The sequence below is a fragment of the Salmo salar genome, chromosome ssa27 (genome assembly GCF_905237065.1).
Source record: "Salmo salar chromosome ssa27, Ssal_v3.1, whole genome shotgun sequence".
Taxonomy (NCBI): Eukaryota; Metazoa; Chordata; class Actinopteri; order Salmoniformes; family Salmonidae; genus Salmo; species Salmo salar.
Genome location: NC_059468.1, coordinates 18,034,012 through 18,055,818, shown reverse-complemented (window position 1 = coordinate 18,055,818; position 21,807 = coordinate 18,034,012). Strand labels below are relative to the sequence as shown.

The following is a 21,807-nucleotide window of genomic DNA, read 5'->3' as shown; positions in this document are numbered from 1 at the left end:
ATCTGCAGCCATGTCTGCCGTTGGACAATATTCAATACTTATTTTACCATCACTGAGTGCAGATCGAATGAAATGATATCTGATGTCGACATGTTTACATCTCTGACGACATACTGGGTTCTTTGACAGAGCAATTGCACCTTGGTTATCTTCAAAGATTGTTACTGGTGTATATTGGCACTCACTATCCATCTCGCCCCATAACTGTACAAGGTACAAACTTTCTTGTGTAGAGCAGCCAGTGCCATGTACTCTGCTTCACATGTAGATAAAGCTACTGTTGGCTGCTTCTTAGACCTCCATGAAATGACAGGTCCACATTTAGTTAAACTAAAACAATACCCTGTTATGCTTCGTCTGTCACTTTGATCTGCTGCCCAATCAGCATCACTATATGCTATGAGGTTGAGTTTTTCCACCCCCTTTTTGTAACACAACTCCTGATTCAATGTTCCCTTCAAGTACCTCAACACATGTTTAGCTGTTAACCAGTGTTGCTCTTTTGGTTCTGATAGGTATTGTGACAGCTTGCTGACAATCCAACTGATATCCGGTCTTGTACATGTCATCACATATATCAAGCTGCCTATCACTTCACGATACCTTTTTGAATCAATAAGTTCACCATCACCATCAAAGTTTAGTTTTTGTTCACATGGTGTTGACCTTGTTTTATAGTCTGACATACCAAACCTTTCCAGTATCTTGGTTATGTACCTTGTTTGGTTCATCTTTATTTTCCCTTCACTTTGTGTAAAATCAATGCCTAGGAAATGTCCAAGCCTCCCAAGATCTTTCATCTTAAATTTTTCACTTAACATTTATTTTACACTTGTGAGTGAGTCACTATCACTAGCAGCGATAATTAGATCATTGACCCAAATTATCAAAATGATCCTTTCTGTTGCAGTTTGTTTGTTATAAACACAGTGATCAGCTGGGTTCTGGATATCATGCAACATTTTGTTCCAGTTCCTTCCTGACTGTTTCAGGCCGTACAGTGACTTGTTCAGTTTGCAGACTAGACTTCAAAACCCTCTGGTTGCACCATGTACACTTCACAGTCAATAGGAGCATGTAGATATGCTGTTTTGACATCCATCTGATGTAACTCTAAGTCATACTGAGCTGCTAGCTGCATCAAACAGCGTACTGATGTCATATTTGCAGTTGGAGAAAAAGTCTCCTTATAGTCTATTCCTGCCACTTGACTATACCCCTTTGCAACATATCTTGCCTTGTATGTCTCAGTCTCATCTGAATTGTTTTTGACCGCATAGACCCACCTGCCCCCCACTGCATTTTTACCCTCTGGCAGTGTGGTTAATGTGAATGTATCATTTTCCCTAAGGGAATCCATCTACTCCTTCAAAGCAGTAGCCCAAATCTCTGATTTTGGTGAAATCATTGCTTCTTTGAAGGTTTGTGGTGCATTGCACATTACTCTGTAGCAGTAGTCAACACTAGGTGGTATCTGGTCATCACATTTCACTTTACACTCATAGTCTTTTAAGTACTGGGGTTTCTTTCTCGCTCTGTCTGGATAGCGTGGACTCTGACCATCTAAAGTCTCCATTTGCACATCTTGTGTCTCTTCTGAGTTTTGATCTGCCATCTTGGCTTTCGGGATGGGGTTTTCAAATCTCTCCCCATGAAGATCATCACTGATTTCCAAATCTGTCTGAGTTTGGTGTTCGACTACACCTTTTGTAACACACTTGACTAATCTGTTTTTAAGAACTTTCCCAGTGTCTGGGTAGTAGACTAGGTATGCTGGACTATTTTTATCATACCCGACAAAAATACCCTTTTCACATCTTGAGTCTAACTTTTTCTTGTTCTGTCTATATGCATAGCAAACAGATCCAAATTCTTTCATCTTTGAAAGATCAGTCTTTCTCCCAGTAAACATGTAGTGTGGAGTCTGTCCTACACGCTTATTGTAACACCTATTGCGAATTACTGCAGCAGTCATTACAGCATATGTCCACAAGTTCTTTGGTAGGTTGCTTTCAAGTAGCATGCATCTTGCCATTTCGAACAGTGTTCGCCAATTTCTCTCAGCGGTCCCATTTTGATGGGGTGAGTAAGGGGCTGAAGTTTCATGTCTTATGGCGTTCTTACTGAGCAGTGACTGGAACTCTTTGGCTGTGAACTCTGTGCCATTATCTGACCTGACACACTCTATTTTCCCATAAGGGGCCACATCAGCAATAAACTTCTCAGTAGCTTTTACAGTATCACTCTTTGCTTTTAGGAAATACACAAAAACTGCCCCTGAATAATCATCCGTAAATGCTAGAGTATATCTGAACCCATCTTTCGCCTCTGGCTCAATAGGGCCAGCCAAATCAGTGTGCACAAGCTCAAGAGACGCTTTTGCCTTTTCATCAGGCTCTCTGTTTCTGCTCTGAACAAATTTTCCCTGAGTGCAGATTTCACAGTTGAGGGTAGATTTGTCAATCTTACCTGTGATTTTCATTCCCTCTGTCACATTTTCTAACTTTGACACATCCTCAAAATTACAGTGGCCAAGAATTTTGTGCCATGTGTGAATATCATAGCACCCATGACATCCATCATCATTTTCATCACTTACAGTGTTAAGATAGTAAAGTCTATCGTACTCCTCGATGTCAAAAGTGGTACCGTTCTTGTGGATGAGCTTGTTACACCCCTGTCGAAAGTTGACTGAAGCTCCGTTGGCTGTTGCTGCGTTAACAGAGAAAATGTCCTGTGGAAACGACAGCACGTACAGCGCCTTCGTCAGCGTTGTTTTTACCCGACGACCCGTGTTGTCTCTCAGGTAAACCTCCGCTGCACCTCTCCGCGACACCATTCGTTCTTGTTCCGTCAGCCAGCTCCACGGAATGTTTTTCCGGTTTGAAAGTCTCCTCAAACTCTTTAAACTTCCCGATGTCCGTGACTATATGTGACATTGCTCCCGTATCAACCATCAGCCCTTTCTGTTTCAGTCCACTAACCTGACAGTCACTTATTCTGAATGCAAATGTGTGGCATTCAGCATCTGTTGCTTGTTTCACATTGTCTCTTCTTTTTCGTCTGCAATTTGCGTCAGTATGAGTGGAGCTCTTGCAAAAACTACACCACTGTCTCCGTTCTTTGCGCTCTCCAGTAACGGTACATTCCCGGGCCTTGTGCCCTTTCTGGCCACGGTTGAAGCAGGTTATCTCGGTCCCTTTATCTCTCCCTCTTGACCAGCTAACTTTAATGTTACTTGGCTTCATCACGTTGTCGTCAGTGGAAATGGCGCTAAACTTCTCGGTGCTTTCATAGCTCCTCAACTTGGTTTTGAACTTGCCAAAAGTTGTCGGCTCGTCACTCTGCGTTATGTGGATGGCAAACGGCTTAAATGATTCGGGCAAACCTTTCAGAATCATTGCAATCAACAGCCCGTCACTTAAAGTCTCTTCAGCATTTCTCAGTGCTGTAATAGCCGTCTCAGCACAAATGATATGGTCCGTAACACTTTCGTCAGCGGCTTTCTGAAGAGAAGTTAGTTCAGTGTAGAGGCTAATCACACGTGGCTTCCCTTTACCTGCATAATGTTCCCTCAATATCTTCAACGCTTTTCTCCCATCATCTGCTGCTTCTCTCATTATCAGGGAAAGGCTTTTATCATCCAAAACCTGTATCAATTCGGCGTAGGCTTCTTCATTTTTCTCTCTGTCTTCTTCATCTTCATCCACGCTCAATATGGCGGCCTTTAGCCCAAGCAAACGCAAGTGCCCCAAAAACTTTGTCTCCCATAACTCATAGTTTTTTTCATCTCCGTCGAAATATATTCTATTCCATCGGCTTCCATGTTCCCTCCTGGGCCCATAACCTGTTGGTGCTGACATCTTCAGGACAGGAATACCGGTTTACTTAACGGAGGAATAAACACACATGTTCATCATTGGTGTTTTAACCAGAACGGGGGAAAATGCACTTTTATTTATTTTCGCACATGCGCAGTCATACATCTCTCATAGGGCATGACTGTACCAGTGTAAGAACACAACTCAACAACATATTAGTCCACATGCCAACACCAGTAGTGCTACTAAATCTAAATTCCAGGTTGCACAGCAAAATATTTAGGAGTATGGGAGCCCACAGTACCAGCAGTGGACATAGGAGGGCAGTGATGCACGCTATTCATTGTATTTGCCAATGAAATTCATAGAGAAGAAGAGTTAATTCCGGAAGCTGTCTGTTTTTAGTAACAAGAATTGGACTGTCAAACGTTTCTGTCACAATATATATTAAGGTAACGTCAATTCTTGGCGTGTTTTGATAAATAAATGTTGCAGTTTGTGGCTGAGGAGTCAACAAGCCTGACGATAGTTTAACAACCAGGTATCATACCAACATTAGCTAACTGGAGACAGTCAGTGTAACGTTAGCTAGCTAGGTAACTTAAGCTTGCCATTCTTCTGTAAATATTGATGGCAGAAATAATCCCATTCCTGAATATAAATGGGGACTGTAGAATGAAAGTAAACTGGACATGCATGACTTCCTAATTTACATTTTTTAAGTTGAGTGTCTTTTACTGTAACAAAATTATCTTAGCTATGTGGCTAGCTAACTAGGTTGGCTAGCACAGTATACTAGTATCTTTGTTTTTAGCTAGATAGATAGATCCTTTATACTCCAGCTTGAAACTGTCTTATGTTTGGTGTTGTTAAGACTGGACAACACGTCACGCAAGCGATGTATGTAGTTTGCAATGCCTTCGAACGACTGTCTTGTCAATAGTAACCTAAAATAACCTTAGTGAGAGAGTTGAGATATTGTGTGGCTGCAGGCTTTTGCTCCAACCAAGCAGTAACCTGATTATGGTTCGAATGCTTTTGAATCAAGTGTGCTACTAGCTCTGTCAGTGATGTCACATCTTGACTGTGGTATGTGTGGATGAAATTTAGCTAGATGTTGAGGAATTAAGAGCATACTGTAGCCCGACTGGGACCCGAACCCCGGTCCAGCGACTGTCAAGCAAACACCTTAACACCTAAGCAAGGAGGTCAGAATAATTGATGAGGTCGTTAGGTATTGGTTTAAGGTCACTACATTACCCCCTTCCTTCAGGAGACCGGGTCCCCACTCTTCTCTATATCAAGTCCCTCGTGTACACACCTCTCCGATGGCCATCCCACTTTGGACACCAATGTAGCAAATTCAGGGGATCGCCCCGACCTGGACTCAAATGCGGGTCCAGCGACTGTCAAGCCAATACCTTAACTGCTACGCCAAGAGGTCCTAACCTGTTGACGACATCGCTAGGTATTAAGGCCGCTACAATATGTTTGTCTGTTTTCCCCTGCTCCCCAGAGCCCATGAGAAGGAGATGAGTGTCCCAGACTACATGCAGTGTGCTGAGGACCATCAGACAGTCCTGGTGGTGGTCCAACCTGTGGGCATCGTCCCTGAGGACCAGTTCTTCAGGATCTACAAACGCATTGCCTCTGTGGCCCAGGTCAGCATCCATGTGTACTAGCTATAAGTGTATCCTAAATGACACCCTATTCCAGGACCTGCTCTGGTCAAAAGTAGTGCACTATATAGGGTATAGGGTGGCATTTGGGACATACCTAGGCCTATGTCTTATTATTTATTGAAATATGTAACCCCAGGCCACCTTATTTGTTTTTTATGTAAACGTTTTATCGCTGGATGCTGATTGTCAAATGATCCCTATTTTGTTGTGTGTTTTGTCTTTTCGTGCTATTGAAACGAAGGTGTCCATCCGGGACTCCCAGCGGAACCTCTATATCCGTTACCGCCACCACTACCTCCCTGAGAACAACGAATGGGGTGACTTCCAGACACACCGCAAGGTTTGTTGCTTTATGACTTTTATTGTTCCTATTTTTTGCCGTCTTTGGGTTTCAGAAATGCGCCTAGTGTCCTGCACACCAGCCTTCCGCAAACCTCTCCTTGGAGATCCACAGCTGTTCCATGTATTTGAACTATTCCAGAGTTAGCATACCTGATTCAACTAATCAACAAGCCCTTGACTACATAAATTACAGTAGGTGTGTTAGTTTAGAGCTACAACAAATCGGTGAAACATCTGGAGGTCCCAGAGGAGAGTTTTGAGAATCTCTGCTATACAGTATCTGTGTCTTTTTGTCCTGTGTATGAATTTCCTCTCAGGAATAATAAAGTCCTGTCTGTCTGTTTAGGTGGTGGGCCTCATCTCCGTGACGACCTGTGGTTCGGCTAAAGAGTGGCCCCAGACGTTGGACCGTTTCCACAGCCAGAAGGAGGTGTTCGGAGCCACGCTGTACGACTCACGGCTCCTGGTGTTCGGGCTGCAGGGGGAGATAGCAGAGCAGCAGAGGACAGATGTGGCCTTCTACTCTAGCTATGATGACTGTCCCAATGTGGAGAAAAGGGTGGAGGACTTTGTGGAGTCCATCTTCATCGTGCTGGAGTCCAAGAGGCTGGATAGAGCCACGGACAAGTCTGGAGATAAGATACCACTGCTCTGTGTTCCCTTTGAGAAGAAAGACTTTGTGGGGCTGGACACTGATAGCAGGTGAGTTGTCTTTTCTTCTGCACTCTATTTGGCTTTTAGAGGTTTGGTATCATCCACATTTTTTGCTGCCTATGTAATATTTCAGGTGTTGGATGAATTTGGAACCAAAAAGATAGTTGGTAAACACTTTCTATGTGCCTGTTCTGTGACTGCAGAATGTATAAACAGTCTATTAGTTTTACAAATGATAAAATGCCTGAATACTATATTTGCCAAGTGTAGCCTAACATGCTGACCACACCGCTCGCGTTAGTTCACAAGCGTGGAAAAATAAATGTACACATACATGTTATTCAATCATTGAACCCACACTGCTCGCAAGCTTCTGTGCAGTCAGGCGCTAAAATAGAACTTGGTTCTATTTGTGAGGCTTGACCTGCTGCAAGTCCCGCCTCTCCCATCTCCTCATTGGTTTTTAGGAGCATACACCCACGTGGGTGATCGAACGATGAACTGAGGTCCAGTCCAGTTGGTGGCGGTAATGCAGCTTAAAGTTGGTTACCAACCTCCAGAAAAGTCCAAAGAAGAAGAAGAAGCCTGAAGGAGGAGAGCTTAATAGAAACAAACTCGGTTTACCCCTTTATCTGTGGAGTAATTGTCGGAGTAGAGGACCTTGTGCATTTCATGTAAAATAACAAAAATATATCCCAGGACAAATTAGCTAGCAACAAGCTAGCTAGCTAAATTGCCATAAATGTTTAATGCTTTTCGACCTGTCCCCAAATTAATATAGTTGGTTCAGAGTTAGTTTTGATATTTTAACCTGCGTGTCCTGATCACGTCTGGTGTGGGGGGACAAAATGAACATGCGGACGATGGCGCACGCGGTGTACTCAGCATGTAATGGTTGTTAGATGGTTGTTTCATGGTTGTTACAAGATGATGGTAATTACACTAACAACATTGTTGTGCTAATGTTTGTATATGGTGATGGAAAAATCCTGACCTCAGTGTTTCTGTGATGTCCATTGTCATGACATTAATGTTGCTAAGGACAACAGTCAAGCTTGCCTGTTTATTTCCCTGTTTATTTTTGTGGAAAAAAAAATGTTGCTTCTTTCCTTTTTTCTTTGTGTATCTTGGTTACTTTATTTGTCTTTCTCATTTTTTTCTTTCATACTGTCCTGTGAGTTTATTGTTGGGTGTGAAAAGGTGAGACTCTGTTAGACACATTGCTTTAGTTATTAAGTCCATCCCAGTGCCATCAGCTTAAGCCCCCGGCCCTAAAGGAGCCCCCGGCCCTAAAGGAGCCCCCGGCCCTAAAGGAGCCCCCGGCCCTAAAGGAGCCCCCGGCCCTAAAGGAGCCCCGGCCCTAAAGGAGCCCCGGCCCAGGCCCTACCTCAGTGTTCTTGTGCATGGGTTCAGAGCTTAGATCCAAACTCATCACTCCTCTCAACTCTGTATGAAATAAAATCATTACAAGCGTTCTGAAGGAGCTGATAGTTTGGACGTACAGAATACATGACACTATTGGTGACTGAGGCTTGTGAAGGCTGGTTCACTTAAACAGTGAGGCTATCCTATCTATACTATTATGTGCGTGTTTGTCCAGCCTTTCAGGAACTTGATGATTGGGAAGGTTGTGTCACTTGACCCGAGCTTGACTGGGTGAAAAAGGTCTACTCTAATTCTTCACAAATTCTATAACATGGATCTCATATCTTCTACTATATTCTGCTGCTACTGCACTTTAACATGGATCTCTATATCCGTGATTCATGGAGGGATGCTTCACCTTTCGCTAGGATTATTATTGCACCTACTTATTGAAGCATGACTTTCAATATGGTATCAACGTCCTTCTCAGCAGGCCATACATAATGCATTGCTCATCATTTAATTTCCCAAACTAAGCTAATAAATGGTTACAGGCCTACTTTTTTTCAACTGAAAAGTTTAGGCCCAACTCATTATACTGAATCTGAACAGTATGAGCTATTGTACCATTAATTCACTAATAGTATGGAAATCATCCCCATTTAGCCCCATTGACACAGCATCATGCTCTCTAGGTAAAACAATCCTAGGTGCGTTTGACCCTTGACCTTCCCAGTATCTCAGGCTCCAGTAAAGAGTTAGACAGACAGAGGTCTTGCACTCGTATTAGACTGGCCCCCTTTTTTCTTTTGTTAGAGTTCCAAACTGTGGTGATGTCTGCCCCCTCTTCAATCCTTGTGTGTTTAATGTGCAAGACTTCAGGATCAGGGTGGTTCTGGTTATTTCTCTCTATTGGGTTCTCCCCTCCCAAACCCCTGTCTCCCTTGCTTGTGCTGTCCCACCCCACACGCACCCTCTGTACATGATGAGATTCATTCAACAGCGAGTCTCCTCTGCTAGCACCCATTGGTACCTGGGTAAGAAAATACATTATGCTAAAATAAAGAGTTTTGTTTGGGAAACCGTACGAATGAGAGAGAGAGAGAGAAGACAATGAAAGAGGGTTTTTGTAAAAATGACTTAAAGTAAACCCTACTTGGATAATTGTTCGCTGTAACGTGGACAAAGTTGTATTGTCAATGGATATCTCTACGACATCTGAGACACTAGTTGATGTTTCCCTCCTCCTCCTCCTCATTTAGGCACTATAAGAAGCGTTGCCAGGGCCGTATGAGGAAGCACGTTGGGGACCTGTGTTTGCAGGCAGGCATGTTGCAGGATGCCCTGGTCCACTATCACATGGCTGTGGAGCTGCTCCGCTCCGTCAATGACTTCCTCTGGCTGGGGGGTAAGACATGGCTCCTCCTCTTCCTGCTCTTTTCTCAGATCCCATAAAGCAGGGTTGGATACTCCGACCCTACTATAACACACCTGATTATATTAATCAGCTGCTCACCATGACCTTGAAACAGATGAGGATCTGAGTCAGGTGTGCTACAAGAGGGTAGTAGCAAAACCCTGCCAAGCCCAGTAGTTCTCCAGGTGGACGGTTCACCACCCTTGCCGTACATACAGAATGCCCTTTAGAAATACTTGTAATGATACTCTTTCATTGACACATCTCTCTTATGTCTTGGTTCTCCAGCTGCGTTAGAGGGCCTGTGTTCAGCCTCTGTTATCTTTCACTACCCTGGAGGAACAGCAGGGAAGGCTGCCGGACGCAAACCCAGCCTGGCACAGGGCCAGGGACAGGCAGCCGACGCAGGGAAGAGACACCGGCCAGGTAAGCAGCAGTCCTCGCTCTCTCTGTGTGTGAGGTTGGGGTTGGTCTTCTCTGTGGGGATGTTTGTGATGAGGCCTGAGGTATACAAGCAGTGAAAGGGTAAAATGGGTTTTGTTGAACTATTTGTTTGGCCATGCCAAGGAGGAAGCGGGTCCAGGGGGGACAGACCCGGTGTTATTATTGAAAGGGATGGTCATTGCGTGCCTTAGGTTTGACATGTTTTTTAATAAAATGAAGTGTGGAGATGTTTCAGGAGGTGTGGGGGCTCAGGGGGCTGTCTGTACGGTTGGAGAGGAGGGGTTGGATGTACAGTTGGAGGGTGGATTGTGTTGTTGTGGTGTCATGCAATGTGTTTTTAATCTGGCGGGGGGGTCTCATTAATTAAGACAAAAGGTTATGTTGTGGAAGATGTCCGGAGGTTTCTGAATGAGCTGTGATTTTATGACCGTTGGAAGGAAGAGATCTGTGTGGCCCAAGCAACTACAGCTACTATGGCAACTCGAGCTTTGCTAAGCTTTTCTCAGCCCAGCTGCTTCTGTTCTGTGCCCTGGACAACATTACCTGAGATATCCGGTGGCCCCCACATCCTAACCCATTTGTTCTGAACCTTATTTACTATCATATTTCCATTCACCCATATCTTTACTTAATATGATTAACTAGTCACTTACTTTTAACCCCTAAATAACAACACATATTTAGCTTTTACTTATACAAGTAATTAGCATTCGCCTACTATAGCGCAGGGATGGATGGGAAAGTCTCAAGGAACCGGCTGAAAAGTGGCTTGTTTGGGGACTAACATTGCTTTCAATAACTAACTGCACTGTGTGAACCTTCATTCTCTCTCTGTGTGTCTGTCTGTTACCGTAGGGGCACAGGAGGTACTCATTGACCCAGGTATGGTATGAAACTAACCGGCCAGTGCTGCGTAGCTCTACTTCTACCTAGACATCTCACCTGTGTGTGTTTTCCTGCTGTCTGTCTGTGTTTTGCTTTCATGCAACGTCCCATGCTTTTTGTGACGACAACCTCCCTAGCTTGTTCTCAGATCTGTTAGTGGTGTCTTACCAACTAAGGCCAGACAATACAAACAGATCTGGGACCAGGCTAACAACCCATTGCACTACATCTGATTTCAACTTTGATTGTTTCCACCACTGGTAAATCAAAAAGGATGTTTTTTCCCCTCTTAAGGCAGGTATTGTATTCCTGTTATTCTTGTCAGCGTTAGATGTTGTTTGGCGTTCATGTTTGATCACACCATTGACCTCTTCTTATAGTCAATGAATAGTAACCATTTTAAAATCATGTTCAAGGACATTATATCCAACACTATGTAGAAGAAGAACCACATAGGCTCCTATTAGATTTCAAAAGGAAGTGATTGAGTCATTTGGATTGGTCTATTATTTCAAAGTAATTTAGACATGCACCAGGAGGTGGCAATGTTGCTATTGAAATCCCAACACTGCTGATTGAGGCATCCAAACTATTTTTATTTTATTGAACCCTTATTTTACCAGGTAAATTGACTGAGAACACATTCTCATTTACAGCAACATTCTGGGGAATAGTTACAGGGGAGAGGACGGGGATGAATGAGCCAATTGTAAACTGGGGATTATTAGGTGATCATGATGGTTTTGAGGGTCAGATTGGGATTTTAACCAGGACACCGGGGTTAACACCCCTACTCTTACGATAAGTGACATGGGATCTTTAATGACCTCAGAGAGTCAGGACACCCGTTTAACGTCCCATCCGAAAGACGGCACCCTACACAGGGCAATGTCCCCAATCACTGCCCTGGGGAATTGGGATATTCTGGCCCTCCAACACCACTTCCAGTAGCATCTGGTCTCCCAACCAGGACCAACCCTGCTTAGCTTTAGAAGCAAGCCAGCAGTGGGATGCAGGGTGGTATGCTGCTGGCGAGTTTGAGTGCATTTCCTGTAGCCTCAAGTTAAAATGTAGAAGTGTTCAGTGTGAGACATTTCTGCCAACCTATCAGTAAGAAATACTGCAGAAAGCTCTTATGTTTCCTTTTTAGGAACTACTGTTGGTTTTACTAAACCATTCAACCCAAGGGCTCTGTGTAAAGTGTGTAGTTCCGACTGTAACAAGTTGTCTAACACTTACTATATAAAAAATATAATATATGCCCTATAGCAGACGCTTTTATCCAAAAAAACGTAGTCATGCATGCGTACATGTTTTACGATTGGGTGGTCCTGGGAACCGAACCCACTTTCCTGGCGTTGCAAGCGCTTCGCTCTACCAACGGAGCTACAGAGGAGCACTTAGCAGAAGCTGTTAGCCAAAACAGCTTCCAGTACAGTGAGTGCATACATTTCTAGTATCTGTATGTGTTCCCAGTGTAGTCTTCCGATTCACATGTAATGCTGTGTCATAGTGACATCGCCGCGACGCCGTTGCTACGGAGCCAGCTAGAGCCGTTGCTAGGCAATGTTCTATCAATACTGCATTTGTATTCAAATCAGATAGGTAGAGAGAGATTCTCCTTGCACATATTCATTTTTGAACCATTTTCAATTGAAACATTCCAAACTACTGAGCACATGATGAAATCAGCGTCATTTTGATCACATAACAGTGCACAGTGACCCTCAAAGGCCTTATATTTAGAGATAGATTGTTGTGTACAATGCATGGCAATCATGGAGTGTTGTCTTTATCTCTGTGTCTGAAACGCCTGTCGAGGCTGCATTAAATGTGTATGCTCAGATAGGCTATACACAGTTCACCAGTGAGTATGTCATTGTTGATTGTTGTGACTTTGGCCATATGCGTCACAGGAGGTTGGTGGCACCTTAATTGGGGAGGACGAGCTCGTGGTAATGGCCGGAGTGGAATCAGTGGAATGGTATCAAACACATAGTTTCCAGCTGTTTGATGCCATTCCATTTGCTCCGCTCCAGCCTCCCCTCAGCAGCCTCCACTGATATGCATGGATGTGAAGAACCAAGTGGTGGATGGGTCTGAACATTGACAATCATCCCGGTCATTAATGTCATTTTTCCTCCTTTCTTTCTTCCCATTTTTCCTTGTCTCTCGTGCCCTCTCTCTCCTCCGTCCCTCCAGGTGCCCTCACAGCCAATGGGATCAGTGCAGACACCAGCAGTGAGATCGGTCGGGCCAAGAACTGCCTGGGCCCTGAGGACATCATAGAGAAATACAAGGAGGCCATCTCCTACTATGGCAAGGTATTGGAAAAGACAACAAATATATATTCACATTATTGAATGCTCCTGTCTACTTTGTTCTATCTCTTGCTATGGCAAGGTATTGGAACAAGAATAATTCAAAAGCACTATGAACATCTAGCTGTTTTTCAGATGCAGGGTGCAAAATTATACATCACAGAAAATAAACACATACCCACACTCTGAATGCTCCTACATACTTTATTACATACAATGTTTCAACAAGGTTCAGTGTTTGCACTTTGCAGACCAATGCTCTTTGCAGACCGTCCCATTATCCACTGTCCAGTTTGCAGTTCTCAACATCTCCACCAGGGGACAGTAGCGCACTAGGTATCAGGGATGGTTGGGCGTCTGATGCGGCAGATAGAGGCTGTGTCCACACTGTGAACAAACCACTACATGCTGACTACAGGAGAAACCGTCTGAGTGCACTCAGAGAGTCAACGGTGGAAGGCTAAGCTAGAATGACGTCAGTGTCTATTACTAATAGCCAAGTGGAAGTGTGGGGTCATCTCAAATGCCCTATAACTCCATCAGTTGCAATGAAGAAAAAAAAAGACATTAGTTAATTGCATTGTTGATCTATTGAAAATTATACTTACTGGTATAGCACAGGTATGCGTTAACAAAAACAAACAAACCTAAAAGCTTGGGGGTAAAAACACAGAGGTGTAACATCCCAGCAGTAGACCACCTCCCACTGCTGGCTTGCCTCTGAAGCTAAGCAGGGTTGGTGCCTGGATGGGAGACCAGATGCTGCTGGAAGTGGTGTTGGAGGAGGCACTCTTTCCTCTAGTCAAATATTTTCTCATCCCCTTTGCCCCAGGGCAGTGATTGGGGACATTGCCCTGTGTTAGTTGCCATCTTTCGGATGGGATGTTAAACGAGTGTCCTGACTCTCTGTGGTCACTAAAGATAACCCCATTGTCCTGGCTAAATTCCAAATCTGGTCACCTAATCATCCCCAGCTTCCAACTGGCTCATTCATCCCCCCTCCTCTACCCTGTAACTATTCCCCAGGTCGTTGCTGTAAATGACAATGTATTCTCAGTCAACTTACCTGGTAAAATAAGGGTAAAATGAATTACTACAAAATAATATCCCAGTAGGCCTTCTGAAACTCTTTATCTCCACTATTATAATTGGCTTCTTGCTCTGACCTCCCTTGGCCCTTATACCTGTAACTAGTTCACTCCAAATTAAATTACATTATCTCAACACGACAGGGCCATTCAAATATGAATTGCAGTTTAATAAGGAGACAATGGGGATAGGAGTGGGTGGGGGATCGTGTGTGAATGTGTGAGAGAGCACTGTTGTACCTCTCAGGTTTGTACTTCATTAGAGCTACTACTCGCGGAGAACCCGGGACTCCCCTGAAAGAACCATGTGGCACAAAGTAATAATGAACGACGAGGTGGCGTATCACCACATGAACTAGAATCAGTAATCTGATAAAGATGTCTGGAGCACAGAGAGAAAGAGACATGATGGAATACATCGGTTCAGATTATTACGCCGGGTGGGAAAAGTCAGTGTAGTCCTCATTGGTTTCGTAAGTTTTACTTATGCTGAGCCTGGGCCTTGTCTGTTCGTATTGCCCTCTTTATCCCTGTCTCTCCCTCTCCTTCCATCCCTCCCCCAGTATAAGAATGCAGGCGTGATAGAGCTGGAGGCGTGTGTGAAGGCAGTCAGGGTGCTAGCCATTCAGAAGAGGGCCATGGAGGCCTCAGAGTTCCTCCAGAATGCTGTCTACATCAACCTGGGACAGGTAAGACCTCACCTGACATGTAGATGTACCTCTCTGTGGGTGAACCATCATCCTGGTCTCACACATTCTGCTAGTTAGGGACCAGAGTTTTGCCTAGTCAAGTCCCATGCTTAGATCTCGTATTCAGGACAAACTCTGGTCCCTAATTGTAGTCTATAACCAGGGCCAGAGTTTTACCTAGTCAGATCATAGTCAGGAAAGACTCCTGGCCCTATGGGACACCAGAGGGGCCAGGTCCCACAGAGACTGTTAACACCCAGGTCCCACAGAGACTGTTAACACCTAGGCTTCATGCTCTGGCTCCAGGTCCTGTAGTCAGGCTCCTGTCTCTGCTGCTTTCCTGTGTGATGATCACCAGAGGATCTTCCTGCCAACAGCCGGGTCCCATAATACAGGAAAGCTCTTCTGACAGGTACCGGAGGCCATCCTGCAAGGAACTGAAACCCTGCTCAATTCAGGATCTGCTCTGTAGGTGTCTCTGTAGGAGGGAAATCTCACTTGAGCCTCGGACAGTTCTGCCAGTGTGCAGTGACTGATCGTTCTCATATCCTTTCCATAGATTTGTTTTATAAATCAAATTGAACTTTTTTCAGAGATGTATTTGGAATTAAGTTGTACAACTTTTTTGTGTTATCGTCAAGGATTTTATAATAATATTATATACCATTTAGCGTAACAAATATGCAACAATTTAAAAAATGTTACTAAGTTACAGTTCATATAAGGAAATCAGTCAATTTAAATACATTTCGCATGACTGGGCTGGGGCGCAGCCATGGGTGGGCCTGCGAGAGCATAGGCCCACCCATTTGGGAGCCAGGCCCTCCCACTGGGGAGCCAGGCCCAGCCAATCAGAATGAGTTTTTACTGCTTAGTTTCATCAACTGTCTGGGTGGCTTGTCTCAGACGATCCCGCAGGTGAAGAAGACGGATGTGGAGGTCCTGGGCTAGTGTGGTCTGCGGTTGTGAGGCCAGTTGGACGTACTGCCAAATTCTCTAAAACGACATTGGAGGTGGTAGAGAAATAAACATTGAATTCTCTGGCAACAGTTCTGGTGGATATTCCTGCAGTTAGCATACCGATTGCACGCTCCCTCAAATCTTCTGGCATTGTGGTGTGTGACTAAACGACACGTTTTAGTGGCCTTTTCTTGTCCCCGGCACAAGGTGCACCTGTGTAATGACCATGCTGTTTAATCAACTTCTTGATATGCCACACCATGTCTGGTGGATGGTTTATATTGGCAAAGGAGAAATGCTCACTAACAGGGATGTAAACAAATTTGTGCACAACATTTTGCATGTTGCATTTATATGGTTGTTCATTATAAATCCTCAATGATAACACAAAGTTATAGAACTTATTTCTTTGTAAAAGTTCAATTTGAGTTCTGTAACAGATCTGGGACAACCCGTACGTAAAATCTATGAACACATGACTGTAAGTCTGACTTCGTCATGCATGCATACATTTTACATGCAGTGTGTGGTTTAAATAGGTTTTCAATTATCTACTAGAATCAACCAACCAACTAACCAATGATCTCTCCTGTCTTCTCAGCTGTCAGAGGAAGAGAAGATCCAGCGTTACAGCATCCTGTCTGAGCTCTACCACCTGATTGGTTTCCACCGTAAATCAGCCTTCTTCAAGCGGGTAGCAGCCATGCAGTGTGTGGCCCCCACCATCCCAGAGCCTGGCTGGAGGGCCTGCTACAAGTTGCTGCTGGAGACCCTGCCTGGATACAGCCTCTCCCTCGACCCCAAAGACTTCAGCAAAGGTACCCGATTGGATATGCCTCTCCTCTGTCTCAAAAGTGTCCTATACACTGGTGAGTGATCCCCTAGAACTTTGAAATGATCAATAAAACACACACACACACACACTTCCCTGTTTCAGTAACGTCAATACTCAAAGCGAGAAATGTAATAACATTGCCTTCCCCTGCCGTGAGCTTTATTTAAAGGGTCTCCTCTTCAAGAGCTCTTCTCAGGGGTAATACGTATTCAAGGCACCACTTTGCACATAGAGAGACACAATTGATAAACTGCCACTCTGCCTGACCCGTGCACATACATACACATACATACATACATGCATGCATGCATACATACATACATACATACATACATACATACACACACACACACACATACATACATACACACATATACATATATACATACATATACACATACACATACATACATACACACACACACACATACACACACACACATACATACATACATACATACATACATACATACATACATACATACATACATACATACATACATACATACATACATACATACATACATGCATGCATGCATACATACACACACACACGCGCCCACACTCATGGTCCTCAGGATAAGCTGCTGTGCGCTGCAGGCTCTTGAACCTCACCCTGCTCGACCCACTTCACCACGAGGGGTTGGAGCATAAAAGAAACGCTGACAGACAAAACAACGATTTAGGGTCATCTATATCTCTACTGTGACCCTCGTTTAAAGGACTCACTTGAGAAGAGTTTGTCAGACAGAGAGAGAGACGTTGTTGTTGACCTTCACTTCACTTCCATGGAACAGTGAAGGGAAGAGAGGAACTATTGTGTGAGGTAGTCAAACGATTATGTTGTGTGTGCCGACTATGAATTTTTTCCTCCCTACATTCTTTTACAAAACAAAAAAAGACCGACAGACAGGTTGTTCATAAGGCAGCAGGACTTTCTACTACAGCCATGCTTCTGAGACCTTCAGCCTGAGGAGAGGTGTCAGGTGGGAGATAATTGAGCTGTGAGGAGAGCTGGCCAGGCCCCTGGTGCAGGAGGGTAACGTCAGAGGAAATGGGGCTCAAAAGTGCATCCCAACAGGGTACAGGGCTGGCGGGCAGAGAAATGAACGAGCGAATTGGTTTTTAATTGGCTCGGGAGCCCTCAGTACTCTCCTCTTAACCAGGTTGAGACGACCGCCTCTCGCTCCTCTCTCTGCTCTTTATCCTTTCTTTCTCTCCCATCCCTCCCTCTTTTAGTCTATTTTTATCTCTTTGTCTCTCTCTTTCTCTCAGTTCGGAGGACATACTGTTTCAAAGACCACAAACTCACAAAAAGGCATTTAGCTGCCATGTACTCTTCATCATGCTTACATTTTGACCGTAGGGGAGGACAGTAGTATCAAACGTCACCTTACATGGAACTGCTAAGTCTCCTACCTGAAGGTACAGTGCCTTTTGATACAGACACTGTGTGACAGGGTGGTGTGTTTGTGACAGGTTGAGCATTGTGCCGCGTGTCATTATCATGGTGGTGCTAATTGGATTCCCAGACACATTGAATACCGCCTCAAAAATACCACAGAAGACATTTAGCTGGGGGAGAGGGGGAGAGTGCGAGAAAGAGGTTTTAGGATACCTTTTATTTACCCTGAACAAACATATAAACACAACATACCACGATTTTACTGAGTTAAAGGAAATCAGTCAACTGAAATAAATTCAGACCCTATGGATTTCACGACTGGGAATACAGATATGCATCTGTTGGTCACAGATACCTTAAAAAAAAGGTAGGGGTGTGGATCAGAAAACCTGTCGGTATCTGCCTCATGAAGCGCAACACATCTCCTTCACAGAGTTGATCAAGTTGTTGATTGTGGCCTTTGTAATGTCCCACTCCTGTTCAATGGCTGTGAAAAGTTACTGGATATTGGCGGGAACTGGTACTGGTACACGTGCACAATCCACAGCATCCCCAACTGCTCAATGGGTAACATGGCCATGGAAGAACTTGTACATTTTCATCTTCCATGAGTTGTGTACAGATCCTTGCAACATGGGTGCTGTGCATTATCATGCTGAAACATGAGGTGATGGCGGTGAATGAACAGCACGACAATGGATCTCAGAATCTCGTCACGGTATCTCTGTGCATTCGAGTTACCATCAATAAAATGTAATTGTGTTTGTTGTTCCTAACGTATGCCTGCCCATACCATAACCCCACCGCCACCATGGGGCACTCTGTTCACAACGTTGACATCAGCAAACCACTCGCCCACACAACACCATCTGCCCGGTACAATTGAAACTGGGATTCATCGGTGAAGAGCCCACTTCTCCAGTGTGCCAGTGGCCATTGAAGGTGAGCATTTGCCCACTGAAGTCGGTTACGACGCCAATGTGGAGGTCCTGGGCTGGCATGGTTACACGTCTGCTGTTGTTAGGCCGGTTGGACGTGCTGCCAATCCTCTTAAACAACTTTGGAGGCGTCTTATGGTAGAGAAATGAACATTCAATTCTCTGGCAACAGCTCTGGTGGACATTCCTGCAGTCAGCATGCCAATTGCACTCTCCCTCAACTTGAGACATCTGTGGCATTGTGGTGTTTGACAACTGCACATTTTAGTGACCTTTTATTAGCCCCAGCACAAGGTGCACCTGTGGAATGATCATGCTGTTTACTTAGCTACTTCATATGCCACACCTGTCCGGTGGATGAATTATATTGGCAAAGGAGAAATGTTCACTAACAAGATTTGAGAGAAACATTTCTGGGATCTTTTATTTCAGATCATGAAACATGGGACTAACACTTTACATGTTGCGTTTTATTTTTGTTCGGTGTAGCAATTAAGGAGTTAATACAGAGCTTGCAGCATGCATGGAGAGAGTGAACGAGAGCAAGGGGGAGAGAGGGAGAGCAGCGTGCATGGAGAGAGTGAACGAGAGCAAGGGGGAGAGAGGGAGAGCAGCGTGCATGGAGAGAGTGAACGAGAGCAAGGGGGAGAGAGGGAGAGCAGCGTGCATGGAGAGAGTGAAGGAGAGCAAGGGGGAGAGAGGGAGAGCAGCGTGCATGGAGAGAGTGAACGAGAGCAAGGGGGAGAGAGGGAGAGCAGCGTGCATGGAGAGAGTGAACGAGAGCAAGGGGGAGAGAGGGAGAGCAGCGTGCATGGAGAGAGTGAACGAGAGCAAGGGGGAGAGAGGGAGAGCAGCGTGCATGGAGAGAGTGAACGAGAGCAAGGGGGGAGAGAGGGAGAGCAGCGTGCATGGAGAGAGTGAAGGAGAGCAAGGGGGAGAGAGGGAGAGCAGCGTGCATGGAGAGAGTGAAGGAGAGCAAGGGGAGAGAGGGAGAGCAGCGTGCATGGAGAGAGTGAAGGAGAGCAAGGGGGGAGAGAGGGAGAGCAGCGTGCATGGAGAGAGTGAAGGAGGGCAAGGGGGAGAGAGGGAGAGCAGCGTGCATGGAGAGAGTGAAGGAGAGCAAGGGGGAGAGAGGGAGAGCAGCGTGCATGGAGAGAGTGAACGAGAGCAAGGGGAAGAGAGGGAGAGCAGCGTGCATGGAGAGAGATGAAGCGAGAGCAAGGGGGAGAGAGGGAGAGCAGCGTGCATGGAGAGAGTGAACGAGAGCAAGGGGGAGAGAGGGAGAGCAGCGTGCATGGAGAGAGTGAAGGAGAGCAAGGGGGAGAGAGGGAGAGCAGCGTGCATGGAGAGAGTGAAGGAGAGCAAGGGGGAGAGAGGGAGAGCAGCGTGCATGGAGAGAGTGAACGAGAGCAAGGGGGAGAGAGGGAGAGCGCGGCATGAAAGGGAGAGCAGCGTGCATGGAGAGAGTGAAGGAGAGCAAGGGGGAGAGAGGGAGAGCAGCGTGCATGGAGAGAGTGAAGGAGAGCAAGGGGGAGAGAGGGAGAGCAGCAGCCACAGTAAAACCACAGTCTGTATTGGTGCCCTTCAGATAAGCAGCGGTAGCATCACATGGTGTTACAGACAGGTGGATGCTGCTATATATAGATTGCTTGCTGCAGGAGGAGGAGGAAATGGCTTAGGCGAGATTTGCATAATATAATTTTTTGCACATGACAGAATATATCTATATTTTTATTTATTAATAATATCCTCCAATAGTAGAGGGAACACTTATAACGGACAAGCATCTTGGTCACAATTTTTTGGAGCTCCAGAGACTGTAGCTTAGGGAGCAATTGATTCTTATTTACCTCTGAGTAGGCTATCCTTTTCCCCTTCCCTCTCTCTCCCCCGCTCTCTCTCGCTCCTGCTTTCTCGCTCTCCTTTCTTAAGATGTCTGCTGCAGAACACAAATAACGTTGAGCCAACGCCACATGGCACAGCTCACGATCTCACATGTTGCTCTGGTACGAGAATGTTTGGATGACCCCCCCCCCCCTTACTGGTATTAAATCCTACATGCTATATCCTGCAGTTGTGCCCTTGAGCAAGGCATTGAATCCCTAAAACTAGCTCCAGCGGTGCAGTAGTATGGCTGCCCTCTGCTCCAACCTCTGTATGTGTGTCTTTTCAGAGGGGCCTGGATGGTTAATGTAGAAGACGCATTTGAATGAATTTACATTTAGACAATAAAATCATCTTCTCTCCCCCAGGTACCCACCGTGGCTGGGCGGCAGTACAGATGCGTCTGCTCCATGAGCTGGTGTACGCGTCCCGTCGTATGGGAAACCCCGGCCTGTCCGTCCGCCATCTCTCCTTTCTGCTCCAGACCATGCTGGACTTCCTCTCAGACCAAGGTCAGCCTACACACACATTTAGCTCCCTAAGCCTTTAGCTCAAAGGACTACCGGTACCCAGACGGTCTCATTCTCCAGTGTCTTTGAGTGGGCACTCTTTCAACAATGTAAGTCGCACCCCTTAACCCCTTAGAGTCAATTTCCACGACCCCGTGGTAATCTAATTAACATAATAAAAAAATCCCTTTAACAATCCGTCAGTTTAAGATGGAGATCTGTTTTTTTTGCATTGGATGCGTCTCAATTCACCTCATCTGCTGTGGAAAGTGACAGAGACTCGTCTGAAGTTAGCCGATCTGCCAACTTCTGTCTGTAGCATCTGAACAGATTGGGCTACACACGAATATGACCCCTCTGTAGAAAGGTGAGACTCTCACGAACAGATACATGTTTTGCTTTAGGACGCCACAGGCATCATAAGACTCATCTGAAGGTTCCCTGGTACCAGTTAAAAAAATTGTTGGAAGTATATATGGAGACTGTTTTAGTGCCAAAAATATGGGTTTAAATAAATAAATAAAATATATATAAAAAAAGGTTTCCTGATATTTCTTATATCTCTCAG

At 45.1% G+C, this 21,807-nt stretch overlaps 1 protein-coding gene across 3 annotated transcripts in view; it reads left to right on the top strand.

Moving 5' to 3' along the window:
* Positions 1-4,188: 4,188 nt before the first annotated feature.
* trappc9 (trafficking protein particle complex subunit 9) overlaps positions 4,189-21,807 on the top strand; it is a 292,659-nt gene continuing 275,040 nt past the window's right edge. Inside the window, exons 1-11 of one of the 3 annotated variants that reach the window (XM_014177781.2) lie at positions 4,189-4,273; positions 5,338-5,482; positions 5,745-5,843; positions 6,192-6,547; positions 9,127-9,272; positions 9,570-9,707; positions 10,581-10,607; positions 12,813-12,934; positions 14,583-14,708; positions 16,270-16,486; positions 21,099-21,242. In XM_014177781.2, the coding sequence (XP_014033256.1) occupies positions 5,354-5,482; positions 5,745-5,843; positions 6,192-6,547; positions 9,127-9,272; positions 9,570-9,707; positions 10,581-10,607; positions 12,813-12,934; positions 14,583-14,708; positions 16,270-16,486; positions 21,099-21,242 (1,504 nt within the window). In that variant the 5' untranslated portion in view covers positions 4,189-4,273; positions 5,338-5,353. Of the gene's footprint in view, positions 4,363-5,337; positions 5,483-5,744; positions 5,844-6,191; positions 6,548-9,126; positions 9,273-9,569; positions 9,708-10,580; positions 10,608-12,812; positions 12,935-14,582; positions 14,709-16,269; positions 16,487-21,098; positions 21,243-21,807 lie in introns of all 3 variants that reach the window. The other 2 variants (XM_014177782.2, XM_014177784.2) reach the window with 2 other exon arrangements.